The sequence below is a fragment of the Arachis ipaensis genome, chromosome B2 (assembly GCF_059453495.1).
Source record: "Arachis ipaensis isolate K30076 ecotype BB chromosome B2, ASM5945349v1, whole genome shotgun sequence".
NCBI lineage: Eukaryota > Viridiplantae > Streptophyta > Magnoliopsida > Fabales > Fabaceae > Arachis > Arachis ipaensis.
The window spans coordinates 76,576,500-76,597,858 of record NC_142437.1 but is presented as its reverse complement, the minus strand read 5'-3'; the positions used below and the strand labels follow the sequence as shown (position 1 = coordinate 76,597,858).

Below are 21,359 nucleotides of genomic sequence, written 5' to 3'. Positions count from 1 at the left end.
AACACTTCTTCTGGATCTTTCAAATCACTAATTTTAAAAATTTCTACAAAATATTTCTAGACAGCAGTTGTAATACCCTCAATAGCTAAATTACCATCATCATCCTCCAAATAGATAATTTTATTTTGAGATGCAAGTTTAGTTACTCTTTTTTCTATTGTCAACTTACTTGTAATATAAGGATATCATGATTAGTGCTTACATTGTATTATTAAATTATTAATTTATTCATTTTGTCATGTTTAATTTTTACAAATCCGTGTTTTTCACATGTAATGGAACTAGTTATTAGAGCATCTCCAAGTTTTAATTTAATTTTGTTTTGAGTCTAGAACAATATATTATAAAAATTGATTTGAGACTTAATATAAAATTTATCACTCTAATATTTAATTTTATCTCAATTTAAATTTTATATTATTTTTAATTATTTTATTTAATAAATTATACAAATGACAGTATATAATTAGTCTTTTTTTAAAATATATGATCTCTTTTTGCTGATAGTAATTTTATTTCAAATATTATAATCAATACAAGTTTTAGAGTAACTGCAATAAAATACCTTATGGATATCACTTTCGACTTCTACAATAACTGACTTAGGGCCAGTTTGGCTAAACTTCTTAAATAAGTTCTTTTGAAAAAGGAGCTTAAAATATAAGGACTTTTATTAATAATAACTTTTAAATAAGTTATTTTGAGTTTGGATAGTTATTATAGAAGTCTTTATTTTAAAGTTGCACATTAAATAAGAATGATAAAATAGCTTTTGAAAATAGGAGAAGTCACATTTTTTAACTTCTTCAAAAGCTCTTAAATAACTTTTTGAAAAGTTAAAAGTTTATTTAAAAAATTGTACCAAACACATTAATATAACTTTCTATAAGTCAAAAGTTGAAAAAAGTAGTTTTTTGGTGTTTCCCAAATGGACCCTTAATTTAAAATTAAAATTTGGACTAGATATAATATTTGAAATCATAAGTATAAGTAAGAAAAACTGTATCATTTAAAAAAAAAAAAACTAATAAAATTCTACCACTTGTATATCTATTAAACTTATTAAACAAATATTTTATCGTTATTATTGTATCGTTGTTAAATTGAAATAAAATCAAATATTAGAGTGATAGATTTTAGATTGGTAATTTTTAGAATATATGATCCTACAAATATTTATATAACATTTTGTGAGACCCAAAATAAAATTAAACTAAAATCAAATATTTAAAATACTCTTAATTTTAAATTAATTCAATTGTTGTGAATATAAAAAATAATACCAAAAAATATTTTATTAGAAATGCTCTTAATAACAATCAAGTTTTAGCTTGATGGTATTATTAAAGTGAATAATTATCTATAAATTTATTTTTTTTAATAAATGACTTTTAATTAAAAATAAAGAATATTCTGCTAAAAAAATGATACGTATAAAGGAGTTATTATTTTCATTTTTTTGAGTTTGTTTAAAAATCATCCAACATGAAAAAAAAATTCTATTCCTTTAAATAAAAAATTTATTTCTATTTAAAACTTAATTTCATAATTTAAAATAATTATAATATATTAATAAAATAAAATTTAAATTTAAAAAATATGGGAATAGATTTGAAAATCAAATTTTTTTATCTAATTAAAAAATAAAAAAAAACTAAAATTCTTAAAAAAATTTAAATGATTTATTTTTAATTATTTTAAAGTAAAATAAAAAAAATTAACTCTTAAATAAATTTTAATTCCTAACCTCCCAAATAAGCTTTTAAAAAGACCACTTTTAATGGCAGTGAAAACCGGTTACCCAGTATCCAGGAAAAGTGGAAAATAAACGTAGTAGTTTGTGACACTGTTTGGATTTGGAAGATTAAGGGCACAGTTTTGGAAAAAGAGATGCATGGTGGCGCTCCTGCCCCCTGAGAGTCAGATAGCCATACCCCATCACCATCACTCCATGGATGCGCCTGACGAAGAACAGCAGCAGGTTTCGTCGAACTCCATCAAGAGCTGGGCCAAGCAGATTGAGGAGAGCTATCAGCTTCAGCTCCAGCTGGCACTTCGCCTCTCTTCGCAGTCTGCTTCTTCCGACAATCCCAATTTCCTTGACTTGCAACCCACCTCTTCCGATTCGGCCCTGGCAATGTCGCATCGTTTTTGGGTATTAATGTCTCTTTTTTTCCCTTGGAATTTTTATTATTTATTATTATTATTAGTGAATTCTATCCATCTCTCTAAAATAAAAGAATAAATAAAAAAAATAAAGAATAAGTTACTGTGACATATCTTATGATTATTGAATGAAATTAGTTGGTTTATCATATCTTGATAAAGACTTTATTGAAAAGCACATCCAATTTCTTTTGCTCTTCACCCTTTTGGGTTCAAAGCACCAAAAGAACATAAATGAAATGAGACTGAAATTGAAATGAAAATGAAATGCGAATCCAGCAAGATTTATATATAATTGCCTGAACGTTAGTCTCTCTAGCAAGTCCAATGAGTTTGGCGAGACCAGCCTGCGAAGTGTGATGCATCATCATATAATAGAATAAATGAAATGAAATGAAAGCGAATTAGGAAATGAATTAAACTTCCTTGTTAACCGAAGAGCAGACAAATTTCCCACAGCACGATTCAGGGTGCTCTGATTGTTCGTCCGGCACGAACTGTGTTATGTCATGATATCCGTAGGCTGTGCATCTGTGCTTCGGTACATTCTCTTCAAGCTTAGTGAGATTTTGATGGTGGAGTTGGGTTGAGTTTGAGTAATGAAGTTAATCATGATAAGTCAAACTAATTTCATCTAATAATCAGGATAACCTACCTTAGAGGGTTGGATAGAATTTACCTAATTATAGTTGTTATGCTTCTTGTGAATGAATAACTTTAAATTTGGGGAAATAGGAGGACAGCTGAATGGGTGGCTTGGTGGAGGATCATACGTCCGATATCATCAGAGTATATAGTTAACCAAATAACTAAAAGTATAATATATAAATTTCAAATATATGAAGATATCTTTTATTATTACTATCATCCGTAGGGTTTCGTGCTGATTAAGTCACATTTCTTTAAAATTTTATTTTATGTTTTTTTTTCTTTAGCATTTTGTAACTTCTCTCATCATGTTCATGGTTAGTTTTTGGAAATAAGAAAATTAGCCACCAAAGATTTTATCTTAACATTTCTCTTTTTAAATATAGATGTATATATTTTAAATGATATATGTTAGAGATATAATTATTCATGTGCTTCTTTCTATTTAAATTTTTAAGAGAAATAGTTTTATGATATAGTATTAGAGCTTCTATGACTTAAAAGGTTTAGAGTTCGATCCTTGTTGACTACAAAAAAAAAAAAAAAATTTCAGCTTAAGACAAATAAATATGGAGAATGAAGGTCTATGCAAAAGTTCATGCAAACTCAAAAATATGCTATTCGGGTTACCGGTTACGAGTAAACAACTTTCCTAGCCTGAAGGTACATGTTAGATTTTCCATTATAATCATTTTAGAATTATTTCTGAAGGCCCACTATGACTATTTTGGAATTATTTCTGAGTTTGCACATACGACATTCAATCTACTGAACTGGTTGTTATAAAAAACAATTCTCATTATATTATTATTATTATTATTATTATTATTATTTGAAAAAAAAAATTGAAAAGCCCTCTTTGAAAAAAATTGAATACCCCAAGCAAATTCAAACACAAACTAAATACAACAGAAGGATTGTTTTGAAAAGTAGGAGTGTGGTATTTGACAGGCTCTTTTAGATCAAATAATAAATGAAGTGAATCTAAATAATGCCAGAAATTAAATTAATTTGAAATATATGACAAATTTTCCCTGCTAATTTCTTCTTCATCTATGGCCTATATGATTAAAACACATAATTTATAGACTCCATACTAGAGTGATTTTATTTCATTTGTGTAAGTTTTCCTAGAGATGCAGAGTTCTATTAAGAACTTGAGTATGAGAAAAAGAAGAAAGCCACAGTTGCAGAAGAGTGATTAGAATAGGAGCTATTGTGTAAGTGAAGAAAATGCCACATACATATCTAAGTCATGCTCTCTTTATATATGTTGAAGAGAGAAGATGAATCATAACCGCTTCTGTTATGTTACTCTAACTAATTAACCACACTAATATCTGTCACAGCCTATAATAGGAAGTATATTAACGAACTACATGATTGCACAAATAATTTGGTCCAAAAATGCAATAATGACCTGCTTTTAGCGTAAGCGAGGAAACTGTTTTTAAAAATAAAAGGGCACTGTCAAAAACTAATTATCTGTTCAGTCATACACCTCCTGCTCTAATACGGTATTCTTACCAGAAATATACTGTAAATTGATTCTGCTGATTCTTTTCATTAATTAGGTGTGACAAAGTTCAATGTTGATTAGTAATTTGAGTAGTGACTTAACAGTTTATATTAACTTTCTTTTTCTTTTCTGCTTTAAATCTTAATCTAAGGAATTGCTCAATTGTCTTGACCTAGATCTGTCATTAATATCTGGAATTAATCAGTTATTTTCTGTTCTCACAATGGGCAGGTAAATGGTTGTTTGCAATACTCGGACAAAATTCTCGATGGCTTCTACCTAATCCATGGGGTGGATGCTTACACATGGTCGATAAGTTCTGATCTGCAGAATGTTGGTATAATTCCTTCATTTGAATCACTGATGTCAATAGAACCTTGCGATGACTCGTCAATTGTAGTGGTTGCTATTGATAAATTTAGAGATCCTGGTCTGAGAGAACTGCAAAGTAGAGTAGTCAGTCTTTCAAGTAGCTGGAATTCTCGAAAATTTGCAGCTGTTCAGGTTGCAAATCTTGTTTATAGTAGGATGGGGTGAGGTTCATCTTTCTTTCATTTGGAAAAGTACAAGGAAAATATTTCCGTTACTCACAATTGTATTGCCATTGTCCTGACAAGCCTTTTATTTTTTTTTACATATATATTCTTTTTCTCCCTGAAAGTGGAGGACGTTCAACTAAGGAAAATTTAGGCTCACAGTGGAAGGAGTGCGCCCAAAAACTAAAAAGCTGCCTGAATTCTGTCATTCTTCCGATTGGAAGCTTAGCTGTTGGTCTTTGTGTTCACCGAGCATTGCTGTTTAAAGTATTGCACTTTATTTAAATTTTTATTTTGATTGATTTTCTGGGTATGTGCATTCTTTTGTCCTCAATATCAATAAGATTATAAACATTTTTCTTATAATTCTTATTTCATTCCAATCATTGTTATGTTTAAGCAATTTGGAGTTTTTAATAAAGAATTTTCATAGTTAGTGTTAATATGAATTCTGGTGACATGATGCATTTGGGGACCTAATATCCACAATTAACAATTTAAATTTCAGGTGTTAGCTGACTTAATTGACTTACCCTGCCGAATTGCTAAGGGCTGCAAGTATTGTAGCAGGGATGTTGGCGCTTCATGCATAGTGCAATTTGATTCTGACAGGTTTGGTCATTAATTAAAATTTGCGTGAAAACTTCGAATGACTTTTAATTCTCATTATTTCTTGCTGTAGTTCATATTTGGATTAGCTTATTTTGGGTTTTAATAACAATATTATCTGATGATCAAAATGCTTCTTGATTCAACTTTTTGGGGAAGAAAAAAAGGTGTCAACTTGGCCTTCAAATTAATCCTTGGAAGATTTTCACATTAACTTGCTCCTTCATAGTATTAAAATTTCCATCAATTTAAGGTGCAATTGATGTCTAAATATAACCAAATCTGGGAGGAAAGTACTCTTAAAAGATTATGAGCTTTACATCAAATAGAGACAAAATGCTTATCTTTATCCACTGAACTTGCTTGCATGAAAATCTATCACCGAAGGTGTGAGAATTAGGCTGCAACCAAATACTTCAAGTAGTGGCATATATGGCACATTGCTACAAAAAATGTGGCATCCCTTATTCTCCCTAAACCTGCAAAACTAGAAAAAAGAAAATTGATATAAGGTAGCAGGGCAAAGCCAAGTATGCAAAAGCAAATTTTGCTACCAGTTGATTAATATGGCACTTCGAATAGTAGAAGGCATGGAATTGGAACAATAAGAGCTATAAAAAATAGTTCAAATCTTTGTTATTGTCCTTGTAAATGTAAATTGTGTTTCTTATTGCATTACGTATAGTGTTGGTTGGTGTCTATATTCAAGTGGTGAACTTATTGGGTGAGCCTAAACAATTCAGCCACCTGTTTCACAATTTCAACATCTTTAGGTAAGTGATACACATGAGAACCTAGAAAACAATAGGAAATACATTAAATACTTTTTTTTTTTGGTTGGGACAAAAAGAGAATTTCTTATGATGAGGAGAAGGATAATACAAATTGGGGATAAAGGATAGAAAATCAAAACAAAACAAAAGATTTATCTATAAAGCATAGCTTTCAAATCTCCCAACTTATTTGAGAGGGAAAGTTTTCTATATAAATCATGAGCGTTACACCAAAAAGATGCTAGATGTCTAATCCTGTCCCACAAAACTCGCTTGTAAGAAAATTTGTCATTGAAGGTGCGTGCATTACGCTCCAACTAAAGAGTTGTCCTAATTGCCTATGGAATAAACTTAGACAATCCTAATCAGATCAATAGTCTTTATTTGCTATAATAGCTTTTGTAAACTTTTATATCAATTGCTTGTTTTTCCTTCTAGCCGACCCCACCTATTGGGATAAGGCTTTGTTGTTGTTGTTGCTGCTGCTGCTGCTGCTGCTTGTTTTTCCTTCTGCATTGAATCTGCCAGGCATGATTTTGTTATCTGAAATAACCACGAAAAAAGGTTCAATTATAATAATAACAATATACATTTGTATACACCTTTCTAGGGAGTATATGATTGATTTAGTTGAAAGGCCTGGCTCAGTGTGCCAGCCTGACTCTTTGCTGAACTCTGCATCATCAATGGTGGTCTCTTCACCATTATGTCACCCAAAGTTCAAGACAGTTGAAGCAGCTGGATATACTAAGACATTAGCCCAATCATTTTTCTTGGACAGTCAAGGATTGCACCATATATTTGATACAACATCAGGTTATTTTCTCTCTTCAGATGCATTTAGTATAATTATCAACTGGCACTAACTTTTATAGAAAAGGGAGGAAGTATTTTGTTTGCCATTTTTTACTAAAAACTTCTGTTTCTTTTTTTCCTTATTTTTTCTTCGTTTCTGTTGCGTGTGTTTTTAGTATTATCTATTTGAATTTTCACATCTCACATGCATTTTGTTATTGTATGAAATATTAAAAAGTATTATAGAGGGTCTAAAAGGATTTGGAAGGCTTAATTAGGTTCTTCTTTTCATATTCGTTTTGTGCTTTGTTAATTGTGAGAGGAGAGAAAGACAAAATAAAAAATTCCATGAGTTTTAGTTACGAAGTGGAAACTAGTTTATAGAACTTGAAAAAGGAATCTGTACATAATTACATTTAACTACTGTATCATAATAGATCCTATAATATCTTAACTCATTTATGCATAGATATTCTACTGTACATAATTACATCTAAACCTTCATTTTATCTACTCTCCTTACTAGGGTTAATTTTATAGGACTTCTTTACATTGTGGCCAAACTACTTGAAGCTAACTTTCACCACCTCAGCCCCACCTTGTTTTGTGTATCTATTCATTCAATCCAACATTAAGCTTAAAGAATCTACCTATAACAAAAATGTTATATGCACGTCAAAAATCAGCCATCATGTATTTTTATATAAATACGTGTGTTGTTTAACTAATTTTAGATGTCTATTTGTATTTCAATATGTCTTCTATACGTGTGGTTGATTTGGTGGCTGATTTTTAATATACATATAGCATGATTTATAAATATATAAAAGGAGAAATGAAAGTCATTCTATGATGAATTAATGACATCTAAGTGTTTTTTTTCTCCTTAAAAAAAGCTTACTATGTAAGCATGAGACTAATTTTATAACAACATAGAGAATGATATCAAGAAAACTAATCTTGTATAAAATCTATGATTTCTCACATTAAATTTTCTAACTATGTTCATTGCTCCTTTAAAATTTCATTATTACAATTCATTAGTTATATATACAAATAATTCTAAGTATTGTATTTTATTTAATAAAGCAATTCAAAACAAGAGGTTTCTTCAAATGTATCCAGGCATTCCAAATAGAAAAATATTTTATTGTTATGGATAAGACTCCATATCAAGAGTCCCACCTTTTGGGTTTAACTTTATTGAGAAATTCTATGTGACCAATACTTTTTCCTTATTTTTGTCTTACTTTTGAACCAACACTAGCCAACTCTCGCCTTGTTTTCACTAAAAGTGTTGGCCCCATAGCATTCTTTTTTTTTTTCCCTATGATTATTGTTATTATTATTCATTTGGATAACAAATTTAATTTTCATAAATATAATAAATGTTAATGTATTTCTCATATCCAAAAGTATGTTTAATGGCCTAAAATAAACTCCATGATCAGTTCGTTATATTTGTGTGGGATGACTTTAGAATAACTTGTCCAATTAAAAAGTTGTAAGTATTGTTTACCAATACTTTGACAACTGGACAATGTAATTTATTTTCCCGTCTTTTTCTAATATTCTCTCCTTAATCTTTCTTTTTTTTTATGTTAAAATAAAAAATATCAAGAGACTCATCATGACTTTTTAAATTAAGTTAAAAAATATTTAAAATTATCCTCACTATTTCAATCATTTCTCTACTTTTTAATTTATCTTTACTTTTTTCACTTAATAACTATGTTCATAACAAACTAAACAGTAAATTCTAACTAGGAATAATATATATATTTTAAATACAAAGAAAATGGAAAGTATATGTACCACTTAAATAAATGTAATGTAATGTAGCTAAATATAATACAAATAAATGATATTTTAGTTTTAATCATAGTTACTTTTTTAAAGATTTTTACAGGGTTTAGGATTCAGAGTTCAAACTTTTTAACATAATAAATATTGAAAATATTAAAATATTTAATTTTTCAATACACCATTTTTTAATTTCAGAAACCAATTTTTGTAAAAGAAGTTACATTTATTTCTATTGAAATTCTTATTTTTCCTGCCCGGGTCTACGTCTTGTCAAAATAATTTTGACAATACATTACTAAAATTTCAGATTTGCATCATGCAGGTGGTAAAGTTAATCTTAGTGACAGAATGGATGTAAAAGAAACTAGAACTTCTAGTGCACACTATGCCCATGGGAATGACCACCTAGTTGCATCGGGTAAGCATGAACCATCTTTACTAACTTGAAGAAAAGAAGAAAGAGAAAGAATGGTCTATCACTTCCTTTTAGAGTAGATCACATGTAAGGTAAATGCTATAATGGCTATCATTATGGTGGCTATGAAATTTTGACAATGTAGAAGGTGTGAGTGGAGCAAGAGTGGACTCATTGAGAGAGAAACCAGAGAAGAAGATCAGCAATAGAGCTTGGATTTCATCAAATCGAAAATCTGAGTTTACATTACCTGAGCTTCTGCCTTATATACAACAAATTGATGCTAACAGAAAACAGAAACTGAACAGAAAAGTAACTAACGTACCAGCTGACAAGTGAACCAACTAATCACACTAACTATAGCTAGTCGTAAGTTAACTAACTGATCCACTACTATAATTAGTAACCTATCAGGTCATTGAGCTAGGTAACAAGCAACACTTAAAAAGTGTAGCTAAAATTAAGGTTACATGTTTTTACTATTTAATAATACATTTTTAATTTAAAAATAAAAAAAGTAAAAAGTGTGATAAAATTAAATACTGTTGATAAATAATAAAAAAAAAATCTAACTTTAATTTTAATTGCACTTTTTTAAGTGTTACGAAAATTTCATAGCTACCATATCCACCATAATGATAATCACCATAGAATCCACCCACATTGTGGTTATTTGGTGTTTAATTTACCTAACCTGCTGAAAGATCGAGCTATCTCTTGTCATAGAGTAGATCATAAGTGGAATGACGTATGATTCATTTTTTCAATTTGTTTTTTTATAAACAATTTTGACATGCTTTTACTAGTCCCACCTTATTTTGGCATGTATGGGAAAAATGCTTTTGGACACTCATACAGGAAGTGCAGATCTAGTAGAGTACTACAATATTAAAAGAGAGGGGAACTTATAAAAACCATAGGTGATAGTATGAAAAGATATTTAAAGTTAAAGGAATGAATGTAACATGACAATAACAAGACACTACAATGCCATTAAATTTAATGTAGAAAATCCCTTCAAATTGGACAAAGTTAAGTTGTGTTCTATTAGAAATTATCATGCAATGGAATTAGACCTTACCATATGATATGCCTTCTTCTGCAGGTCTTAGTGCAGATGACTATGTTTCCGTTACTGAAACAAACCCGTCTGTAGTTGATCTTGGTGTGGAGGACCTAGACATTCCATGGAGTGAACTTGTTCTGAAGGAGAACATTGGGGCAGGTACTGTATATGAAGCATCATTCATTATATATATATGATTGGTCCTTAACGGTATTATAGCTTCAATTAGTCCTTCAAAAATGTTCAATATCGATCTGGTCTTCAACTGTATACAATATCAATTGATTTAAGATTGAAATTAATCTCCTAGTATGCAGTGATAGGATGGAATTACATTGGTATCAGATTTGGTGCAACTTATTGCACTAATTTTCTAAAAGATATAATTTTAATTGGTTCAACCATTTATAGTGATCATTTATAATTCATTTGTGTTAAATTTTGAAAAACCTGTACATCAATACCAATGTAATCAGAGAACTCTTATTTTTTGTGCAGTAAAATATTATTGTTGTTGTTGTTAATTTTGTAGTATATAAAATTGTACTAAGATATGAACCTTTAATCTAATGGTAGGTTTTTTTAAAGGATTTCACCAATAAAATATTGTTTAAATTGTTTAAAGTAAACTAAATATTATACAAGTATATTACTGATTCTGCTGAAGCATTCTGCATATCTTAGAAAATGTATTGTCAAACAATAGAATAAGGCATTATAACTGTTTTCCAGGATCATTTGGAACTGTCATTCGTGCAGATTGGCGTGGTTCTGTAAGGATTTATTTTCTTTCAGTGTTTGCTCTCTAATCGTTCCATATTTAATGTTTTACTGTTTAGGTTGGAGATGATTCCGGTTTGTTTGATTATAAAAAAAATTAAGCTTGTAAAAAAGGTGATTTTTTTATAGTGATTCTTTGGAAAGCAGAATCCATTTTGTGTTTGGATAGGGTGTTACTCCCCTTCAACCTAGAGCATAGATGTTAATCATGCTCAGCTTGTCAAAAATATAGCATAATCTATTCTTATTTACTGCTAACCGCTAAGGTTAAGTTTTGAAGTGAAAATACTGCAGAAATTGCAGGAGTGCCTGACTAATTGTATGTGCAAATATGATACTCATTAATTTCAGGATCATTCTAGATTTCATGTTTTAATGTTGTTCTTTCCTCGTTGAAAGTGTTTAATGGTGTCAATATTATATGCTAACAGTATAACCTTTTAGGATGTTGCTGTGAAGATTCTTAAGGTGCAAGATTTTGATTCTGAGCGAATAGAAGAGTTTCTGAAGGAGGTATGTCATAATATCCAGTTTTATCTGTTTATATGTGGGTATCTCTCTCTCTCTCTCTCTCTCTCTCTCTCTCTCTCTCTCTCTCTCTCTCTCTCTCTCTCTCTCTCTCTCTCTGTGTGTGTGTGTGTGTGTGTGTGTGTGTAAACACTTCAGTATCCTGTTTTATTTTATAGGTCTCCCTAATGAAGCGCATGCGGCACCCAAACATTGTACTTCTGATGGGTGCAGTATTTCAACCCCCAAGGTTATCTATAGTAACAGAATATTTATCAAGGTACATTAATTTCTTGTACCAGTTATGCTTGTATTGTTCCTCATTTATGCCCTTGGTTGGATATATTTTAGGCTGAAATAGATGAAACAAATACTCTCCTTTTTTTTTGCAGAGGCAGCTTGTATGAACTTCTGCGCATGCCTGGTGTTGGAATATCACTCAGTGAGATGCGTCGTTTAAGCATGGCTTATGACGTGGTACACCTTCACTGATCAAAGCTGCTAGTTGTCTTTTGTCATTTTTTGCATCTACGAGAAAGTAATGCATTGTCATTTGCAGATTAGACTTTGTGTGATACTTATATGTTTTGTCTAGGCAAGTGGAATGAATTATCTCCATCAAATGAGACCTCCCATTGTTCATGGAGATTTGAAGTCCCCAAATCTTTTGGTTGACAATACATACACTGTCAAGGTAACTGTTGTAGACAAGTTTTTCTGCAGTTTGCTTTGATTTTTCTGATACTTTAAAGTTTGAACAATTAAAGTAAGATCTAGTGCCGACCTTAGGAGCAGCTTCTAAGGAGAGGATTTCCCAAGTGATTATGCAGCCAGGCCACACCAATGCCAGAATTAACATACCTCTCTAATGCCCAAGACCAAAGATTTGGAGTGTGTAAAAAACATCATTAGGTAGACTGAAATAAAGTATTGGATATGCTCTTGGAGTGGTACCAATGAGATATCGCCCAATTTCCCAATGTATCTGTATTATTATTTCCTGAAAGGAAAGTGCAACAAAGGTATTAGGAATTCTTGAGACCTGATTAACTCCTAGCCTTAGTCTCATCCCATCTTTCTCCATACCCTCTCACTAGTTCCCTAGAACCCTTTATAGTTTCCATCTATCTCTCATAACACAGAGCTCACTTGTCGCTCACTTGCCAGCTAGGCAAGTTAGTTACAAAACCCACCCTAATCCATATACTCGATTACAATTACATCCCTAATTTCTGATTGGCATGGTATGTAACACCATCCTATATCCGTGTTCTAACACCAATCGTTAAATTAGCTCTTAGGTCATGCCTCTAGCCAATGTGGAACTTTGCTAGTAAACCATTTATTGGTTTCATTGATGGAGTTTTAACAGGCTTCTGCCCTGTCATTGCCACATTGGTAAACATTTTTTATTTTCAGAGATAGGTACCCATAGGTATCCATGTGTTTCCTATGATAAAATGAAATTTAGAATTTTCAACAAAGAAACATAAAGAAAAACGGGTTTTACATCACATATCACAAATTTGTCATGATTTAAAGTAAACTGCATAAAAATAATTGGTCACAAGTAACATTCCTGGTTGCCAAATGGCCATACTGCATGGTGTTGCCATAAAAATGTAGGAGGTGAACCATGTTTCACATTTGCTCAAAAGCAGCTGTGTCGTGATCCACGGCAGCAATATCTTTATACTCATGTCCCAAAAACTTGAGCGTACAAAGAAGCTTTCTGGAAATGGTGCTCCCAGGTGTGTGTATGTAGTTGGTCATTAATGTCTGTGATTTCTGTTGGCTGCAGAGAGTGCTCTTGCTGATTGGATACTTTTAAAGCTGTGAGCCAGCATTAATTGTGGCGAGAAAGGATCTATTCTGAGACTTGAGGGATCACACAAACCAACATTTGAGCATTCATTTCCCATCTCTTGATGTGCTGGGGCGTATGGTAGACTCACAACAAAAGAGGATAATACTTTTTGCAGGATAATACAACATAAGCTTCAAATAACAATGAATCAGAAACTAATGTTACATTAGCTCCTGTGTCATTTCCAACCAACATAAAACTATCCATCAGGATCCTTCTAAGCTGACTGGACTAGCTTCATTTGCAGGATTTGGACATGGCTGGCCTCTCCCACTTTTTTTTTCCTGAGTAACACCTGTTTACTTCTACATTGCTAGACACGGAGTTGGTTCCTTGTTTGCTCACTACCTCATTTTAATCACGGTAGATGTTTTCTCTCACACTACGGAGAATTTTAAATACTCTCTACTTTCCACACAGCCTCTTCTCCTTCATGAGTAGTGATGTTGATAGAGAGTTTCAATTCCTTAATAGTCTTTACCGTGTTTGTAACTGTTTATGATCTAAGACCTTTCTTAGATTCAATGGTTCCAGTTCCTCACTCCAGATGCAAACCAGCAGGCTGAAACTCAAATGATTTGAACTCCAAGAAGGGGGGTCACATAGCTACAATAGGGTTGCACCAACCCTCTCAGAGAACTCAAGTGGTTGATGAATTCTCCCAATCCAATTTTACTCCACTATACTGATCAGCCACCTATAGTTGCCATCTCTCTTAAACTTTTGTGATGCCAGTTACTATAAACTTTCGAGAACCCTACCATAAAGCTAGCTAACTATTGTGCTAGGAGAGCCCAAACCCACTAAAACACCACATTGGAATTTAGTACATTCCTTGTGGGATTCAAGTCCCGTACCTTGTAGCTGGATCCTAACATCGTTTTCAGTTGAAACTTTTGGTATTGTAGATTTTTTCATTCCTCTCAAGATCCATAAAGCTTCTAACAGTTTGCAAGGAATTCTGAGTGCTTACTACATGAATTTAAACCATTTGTTACCAAACAGTCACACGGATGAAATGGTCATCTTCGTGTTGCCCCATTGACACTACATTTTTATTACTTTACAGCTATGCTAGGACACACACACTAATTCAAGCAAGAATTTGAGGATACATCCCAATCCTTGTCATAATATTAAATGAATGAAAGGGCATCTAGCTGTTCCCCTGTTGGCACTTAAAAATAAACTTACACTTGGATGGTGCAGGAACCTAATAATTAATGTTATTCACCCATTGTAACTGTTACGAAGTCCAAATGCTCAAACTTACGAATAAAATGTATCTATTGACATTCACTTTTGTCATATTTACTCCAGGTAGCTGACTTTGGCCTTTCACGAACAAAGGCAAATACATTCCTTTCATCTAAAACTGCCGCTGGGACAGTAAGTTCTATTCATTGACTGAAAATAAAGAGTGTTCTTTGATTGCATTAACAAGTCATATAAAAAATTCTTTGTTGGCTTCACATTCTAATCCTTCTTCCTGCCTTCTGAAAATGATTAGCCTGAATGGATGGCGCCAGAAGTCATCCTAGGTAAACCATCAAATGAAAAATGCGATGTATTCAGCTTTGCTGTAATATTGTGGGAACTAGTTACCCTGGAACAGCCATGGAGACAGTTAAATCCTTCACAGGTTAGATTATTTACTCTGACATGGTCTTTTTTTTTTAGGACGCATACAACCCCCCCCCCCCCCCCACCCTCCTTCCTTTCTCCTCCTCCTCCTCCTCTTCTGGGTGCAACCATTTTCCAGACCTTGCACAACGCGGGATACTTTGCACTGGGCTGCCCCTTCAATGTATACATCAAAATTCAAATCATATATTTATGCTTTATTTCACGAATAGAATACTGTTAGTGCAGGTTGTTGCAGCTGTTGGTTTTATGGACCAAAGACTAGAGATTCCAAGCCATGTAAATCCTCAAGTGACTGCGTTGATTGAGCTCTGTTGGGATACGTAAGATTAAACAAATCATAATTCTTTTTTTTTTTTTTTTTGAATAAACAAATTATCTTACTGCAACAGATTCATGCACGTTTTGCAACATCTTGTGCATTTTGTACCTCTACTTTTTCAATTGATATCCCAAAACTTTGTTTCATGCTGTAGTGATCCCACAAGACGCCCTTCTTTCTCCCATGTTATGAAACGTTTGCGGCAAATAACTGCCGATGCAAATGGGTGAACAAGTCCATGCAAAATAATCCTCAAATTGTGTACAGAAAACAGACAGCAATACTGAAGCAAGAAAATTTAAAGGGATCAAATTGACTGTAGCCTTAATTGGATTAATTTAAATGCATCAACATCATCGTTGATTATCATCATCATTATTATTATTATTATTATTATTATTATTATTATTATCGGATAACTATAAATTGAACTAGATTTACACCCGCACAATGTGCGAAAAATTAATACTATAAATTTTTTATACAATTTTTTTGGATAACTAGAATAATAACAACGGAATTTTGAGTTTTGTAGTTACTTATAAAATAATTTATACAACTCTTAAAACATATATAATAAATTTTATAGTAGAGTAAATAATCATTTCATATCATAAAAGATTCAGATATTGATAAAACTGATCATAAGAAATTAAACTGAAGTTATATCTATATAAGATAAGTTTTGTTTGACAAAAATTATCAATTATTAAATTTGTTTATAATTTTGTAAATAATATTTTTCTTTCGTATTTTTTCCTAATTCTAACCTAGTAATTTAGTTGTCCTTTCCTCCTTTTTCCCTCCACCCTTCTTTGCCACCACAATCCCTTCCACTATCACCATCCCCTCTACCTGTCTCATCCTTCCTTCTTTTTTGACCATTACTAACACCACTACCACCACCGCTCCATTTCCTTCCCCATCCTTCCCCCCAACTACCTTTCACTACCTCTTCCTCCTCCCTCATCTCTTACCCTAATGCCGGCACCCGCCTCATGGCCCTCCTCATCAAAAGAAAACAACAATGAAGTCTTGTCTTACTAGGTAGGGTTGGCTACATAGATTAAATGATGTTATTAAACTCTATTATGTATCATGTCTACAGAAAAACTATTTACATGTGGATGTTGTTTGACCACGTCATGAATAGTTTTCCTAAGTCTTCTTCTGCCTTTCACCTCTTGTTCATGTTCCATCTCATCCATCCTCCTGACTGGGTGCTTTATCGGTCTTCTTCTCACATGTTCGAACCACCTGAGACGTGATTCTATCATCTTTTCCACAATAGGGGCTACTCCAACTCTCTCTTATAACTTTGTTCTTTATTCTATCCAATCGTGTATGACCACTCATCCATCTCAATATCTTCATATCTACTGCACTTAACTTATGTTCGTGCTCCCCTTTGGCCGCCCAACACTTTGTACCATAAACCATAGCCGGTCTAATAGCAGTGCAATAGAATTTACCTTTACGTTTTAAAGGTACTTTTTTGTCACATATAAAACTAGACGCACTCCGCCATTTTGACTAACCTGGTTGGATCATATGATTTACATAATATTCATTCTCTCCATTATCCTGTATGATACACCCAAGTAGGGGTGTTTAGATCCAAACCGGTAAAAAAACCACAAAATCGCATCGATCCAAATCGAAAATCGTTTCAAACCGATCAATTTTGGATGTTTTTTGGATTTTGGATTGGTTTGCACAACTGAATCGAACCGCATAGAAGAAGAAGAAGAAGAAGATACGGCATACAGCAGCCCAGCCCATACTCTTTTAGTCCCTTAGTCCTTTTCCTTTACTTTTCCCCCAAGCCCGCACCCAATCACGAGTCACCCTGCACACATTCATTTCCCATTTCTCCTTCCCCGCAAACAAACACAAACTCTAACGGCATAACCTAAAGAAAGAAACCCTACTCAGTACTCACAACTCTTCACTCTCACTCACAGTCTCTCACCGTATCTCACATAGTCACAGACTCACACACTCCTCAGACCTCACTCACGCTCACCGTCACACGCCGAGTCATCGACGCCGTCCGCCGTCTCCTCTTCGACGTCGCTACTGCCTCCTCTTCTTGGTGAGTTTTTACATTTTTTTATATGATGATCATATCAAAGTGCACACGATTTTCTAGTCTATTTTAAGTTCAATCTTCAAATAATCAACATTTGATTTTCAAACCATAGTTATAATAATAATATCCACGAACCACCCCCAACCCTGTTTTCTTAATGACTTTTTTATTAAAAATAAAAAAAATAGTTTTTTTCTTCTATTTCTGTTAATGTATTGAATTTGAAGTCAATTTGTTCTTGTTACTTTGACAATCTATTATGTTAAATTTATTATTTTTGACAATCTGTTCTTGTTATCTTTGAGAATCTGTTATATTAAATTTTATATTGTACTTTTGCAGATTTTATATTTGTTCAGTTTGATTTTAGCTTTTAATTTGAAGGTCAACAATGCCAGCTTCATATCCTGAGGTAATATTCTTATTTTGGAATGTGTATGTTGGTAACAATTTAATATGTTGATTATTTGAAAAAAATATTAAGATAACATAAACTGATTTTGGTTATCACAGGATGTTCAAAGCAGTGAGCCAAGATTTACTAGTGCCACTCCGTCCACTTTTGAATCAGTCAGATCTTCGGGACAGTCGAAGTCGATGCTGCTGCCATAGCCGCAGTCGCAGCCACAAACATAGACGCAGACGCAGCCACCATCGCCGCCGCCGTTACCGCCATGCAGTGATCAGAACAATGAAGGAACTAGATCTAAGAGGAGGAGAGGCAAAGAAAATGTTGCTGATGAGTCAACTAATCCTAGCTAGTCTGAGGAACCAGGTACAGGTAACTCTAAAAAATCTGTTAGACCTAGATCTTGGACTTGGGAGCATTTTAAAAAAGATGAAAGTGGTCCTAAACCTGGGGCTATATGTAAGTGGTGTGGAGTATCTTATGTGGCTGATTTCCATAAAAATGGTACTAGCAATCTTAAAAGTCACTTGTTGAGTCAGTGTAGAAAATTTCCAAAAGATTCACTTGATCCCATACAAAAAACACTTGTTATGCAGCAACTTAAAAAAGAAGAAGAAAATGGGATGGGTAATTGTTTGACTGCTGTATCATTTGATCTTGATTTATGAAGACAAGCTCTTGCTAGAATGATAATCGTAGATGAGTTGCCCTTTAGATTTGTTGAAGGAGAGGGGTTTTGTGATTTCATGAGTGTTTTGTAGCCAAAACTCCATATTCCAGGCAGGATATCAGTTTCTAGGGATTTTTGGAACTTGTTCATAAATGAAAAACATAAGTTGAAGAGTGTCTTTATAAATTCAAATCAATGTGTGTGTTTGACCATTGATTGTTGGACTTCTGTACAAAATCTAAACTATCTTTGCCTGACTACACATTTTATTGATCAAGATTGGAAGTAGCAAAAGAGAATATTTAACTTTTGTCTCATCAAGAATCATAAAGGTGAAATAATTGGTAGAAAGATAGAAAAATATCTTTTAAATTGGGGAATAAGTAGAGTCTTTAGCATCACAGTTGATAATACTAGTTCAAATGATGTTGCCATTTGTTACTTAAAAGATAGAATCGAGGATTGGAATTCACATCCTTTAAAAGGTGAACATTTGCATGATAGGTGTTGTGCTCATATCTTGAACTTGGTGGTGAATGATGGTTTGAAGGATATTCATTCTTCAATTAGTAAAATTAGGAATGTTGTTAGATATGTTTGGTGCGGAATTTATAACCACAAACTAACCGGCAAGTGCATCGGGTCATACCAAGTAATACCTCAGGTGAGTGAGGGTCGATCCCACGAGGATTGAAGGACTAAGCAACAATGGTTGATTAATTTACTTAGTTAGACAAGCAGAAAATAGTGTTTGAGAGTTTAAAAGCATTAAACAGTAATTTAGAATATCAGAAGACAGGCAAATAAATAAGTTGGAAATAAAATATGGAGAAGGCAGTTAAGTTTTCAGAGATATCTATTTTCCGGATTGACTTTTCTTATTAATTTATTTTAATCATGCAAGATTTAATTCATAGCAACCGTATGTGACTAGACCCTAATTCCTTAGACCTTTCTAGTCTCCTCTAACTTTCATCAACCGCCAATTCCTTGGTCAATTTATTCCAATTAGGGGGTGAAGTTTAATTCTAGTTATGATGCCACAAAAATCCTAATTATCCAAATATAAGAGGATTATATGTCACGTATCCCGTTAAGTTCAGATAATTAGAATTTAGGAGAAATTGTTTTCAAGCTGTTGTTCAAGTAAAGAGCTTTTCCAAGTTATACAAGAACTCAATTAGAAAGAGGGTCATACTTCCGTTCCACCCAAATTCATAAGATAAAGAATGAAAACAATTCTAAAATTATAAATCAGTACATGAATTAAAATACAAAAATAATAGAATCAATCCATACAAATAGACAGAGCTCATAACCTTAATAATGGAGGTTTAGTTGTTCATGGAAAAGAGTGAAAACTAGGATTCTGGTAAACTGTAAATTGGGCTCCGGTGGAATGATTAGTGGAATCCTGTTCCAATCCACAGAAGAGAAGTTTCTTTTCTCTTTTATATCTAATCTTAATTAATTTAAAATCTATTTTCTAAAACTAATATAATATCTTTTCTTATTTATAAAAATTAAAGTTTAAATCATAATTAATTATAGCAATCAGCGTTTTCTGCATTTTCTGCACGTGGCGCATATCACGCGTACGCGTCGATGGTCTTCTTCGCGTGTCACGCGTACGCGTCAGGTACGCACACGCATCGCTGTGTAAATCTCCAAATCACGCGCACGCGTCAGGTACGCGCACACTTCGCTCCTCTCTGGTTATCTCCTTTAATTCTTGTGCTGATTCCGTTTGTGCAAGCTTCCTCTCCATCTTTCTAAGCCATTCCTGCCCTATATATCCTTCTTCTCATTTTTTGCGGAAGCTCCATCAAATCCAACCAAATACTACCTAAAATAAATAGAATTGCACAAGACTCAAAGTAGCATCCATAGTGGCTAAAAGATAATTAATTCTTAATTAAACTCAACAATTTAAATGCAAATTCACTAGGAAAAGATAGGAAAGATGCTCACGCATCAAAACACCAAACTTGAATTGTTGCTTGTCCTCAAGCAACCAAATTAATATAGTCTTAGAATGTGAATTTGCATGAGAATGAGAGTTCGATTAAGCTCATGTCTCTTCTTATAATGGGGTTTAGAACTGCAATCTTGAATAGTTTTGGCATCTCACTCTCCTTTAAATCAGAAGGATGTCACTGTCATTCAGAATTATAATCCGGATAATATTATGAATTCTCTGATCTTTTGTAACTCAATTTAACCCTTGAACACATCAATTTTTTTTCTTTGATTCTCTTTTCTTTGGTGCTTTGCACCTTGAGCCTAGCCGTGACTTTAAATGTTTTGTCTCAAGCTTCACTTGACACAGAAACACCACAAGCACTTAACTGGGGAACTCTCTTTAAGTTCTGATTTTCCTTTCAGTTACTTCCAAACAGTGGTGCTCAAAACCTTTGGCATACTCTGCTAATTGCAATTGATCTCGACTCTAAATGTTTTGTCTCAAGGATTACTTGACACAAGAACACCACAAGCATGTGACTAGGGAAACAACTCTTTGAGCTTTTAATCATGTTTGACCTCCCTAGTCATTGATGCTCAGAGCCTTGGACCTTGCTTTTATATCCCTTTTTTTTCCAATACTGTTTCTTTTGCTTCAAAGATTAAACTTTTACTTATTGCAGAGACTTCATAATAGTTCTCTAAATTCATGTTCCTTGTACGTCAACATTCTTTGATTCAAATTTAAATATGCACTGTTCATATCATGCATT

The 21,359-nt window shown here is 32.9% G+C and overlaps 1 protein-coding gene and 1 long non-coding RNA gene across 7 annotated transcripts; both read left to right on the top strand.

The window, feature by feature from the left end:
* Positions 1–1,752: 1,752 nt before the first annotated feature.
* On the top strand, positions 1,753–15,825 carry LOC107613034 (serine/threonine-protein kinase CTR1). 6 transcript variants are annotated; one of them, XR_015905461.1, is made up of 18 exons: positions 1,753–2,155; positions 4,565–4,866; positions 4,995–5,136; positions 5,378–5,481; positions 6,862–7,067; positions 9,175–9,270; positions 10,373–10,492; positions 11,066–11,106; positions 11,558–11,626; positions 11,800–11,900; positions 12,013–12,097; positions 12,216–12,314; positions 13,422–13,565; positions 13,735–13,850; positions 14,808–14,876; positions 14,998–15,129; positions 15,360–15,454; positions 15,608–15,825. XR_015905461.1 is itself a non-coding variant. In XM_088506406.1 (17 exons), the coding sequence occupies exons 2-17, from the start codon at positions 3,391–3,393 to the stop codon at positions 15,681–15,683; spliced, it is 1,824 nt and encodes a 607-aa protein (XP_088362532.1). In that variant the 5' UTR covers positions 1,859–2,155; positions 3,368–3,390; the 3' UTR covers positions 15,684–15,825. The 6 variants fall into 6 exon arrangements, 4 of the variants coding, with proteins under 4 accessions (XP_088362530.1, XP_088362531.1, XP_088362533.1 ...); XR_015905460.1 differs by having other exon boundaries at positions 13,422–13,850; XM_088506406.1 differs by lacking the exons at positions 13,422–13,565; positions 13,735–13,850 and adding an exon at positions 3,368–3,477 and having other exon boundaries at positions 1,859–2,155.
* A 1,385-nt stretch (positions 15,826–17,210) lies between these two features.
* On the top strand, positions 17,211–18,657 carry LOC110265486 (uncharacterized). Its single transcript, XR_002351631.2, has 3 exons — positions 17,211–17,548; positions 17,888–17,957; positions 18,059–18,657. It is a non-coding gene; the product is annotated as an uncharacterized LOC110265486 (long non-coding RNA).
* Positions 18,658–21,359: the final 2,702 nt, after the last annotated feature.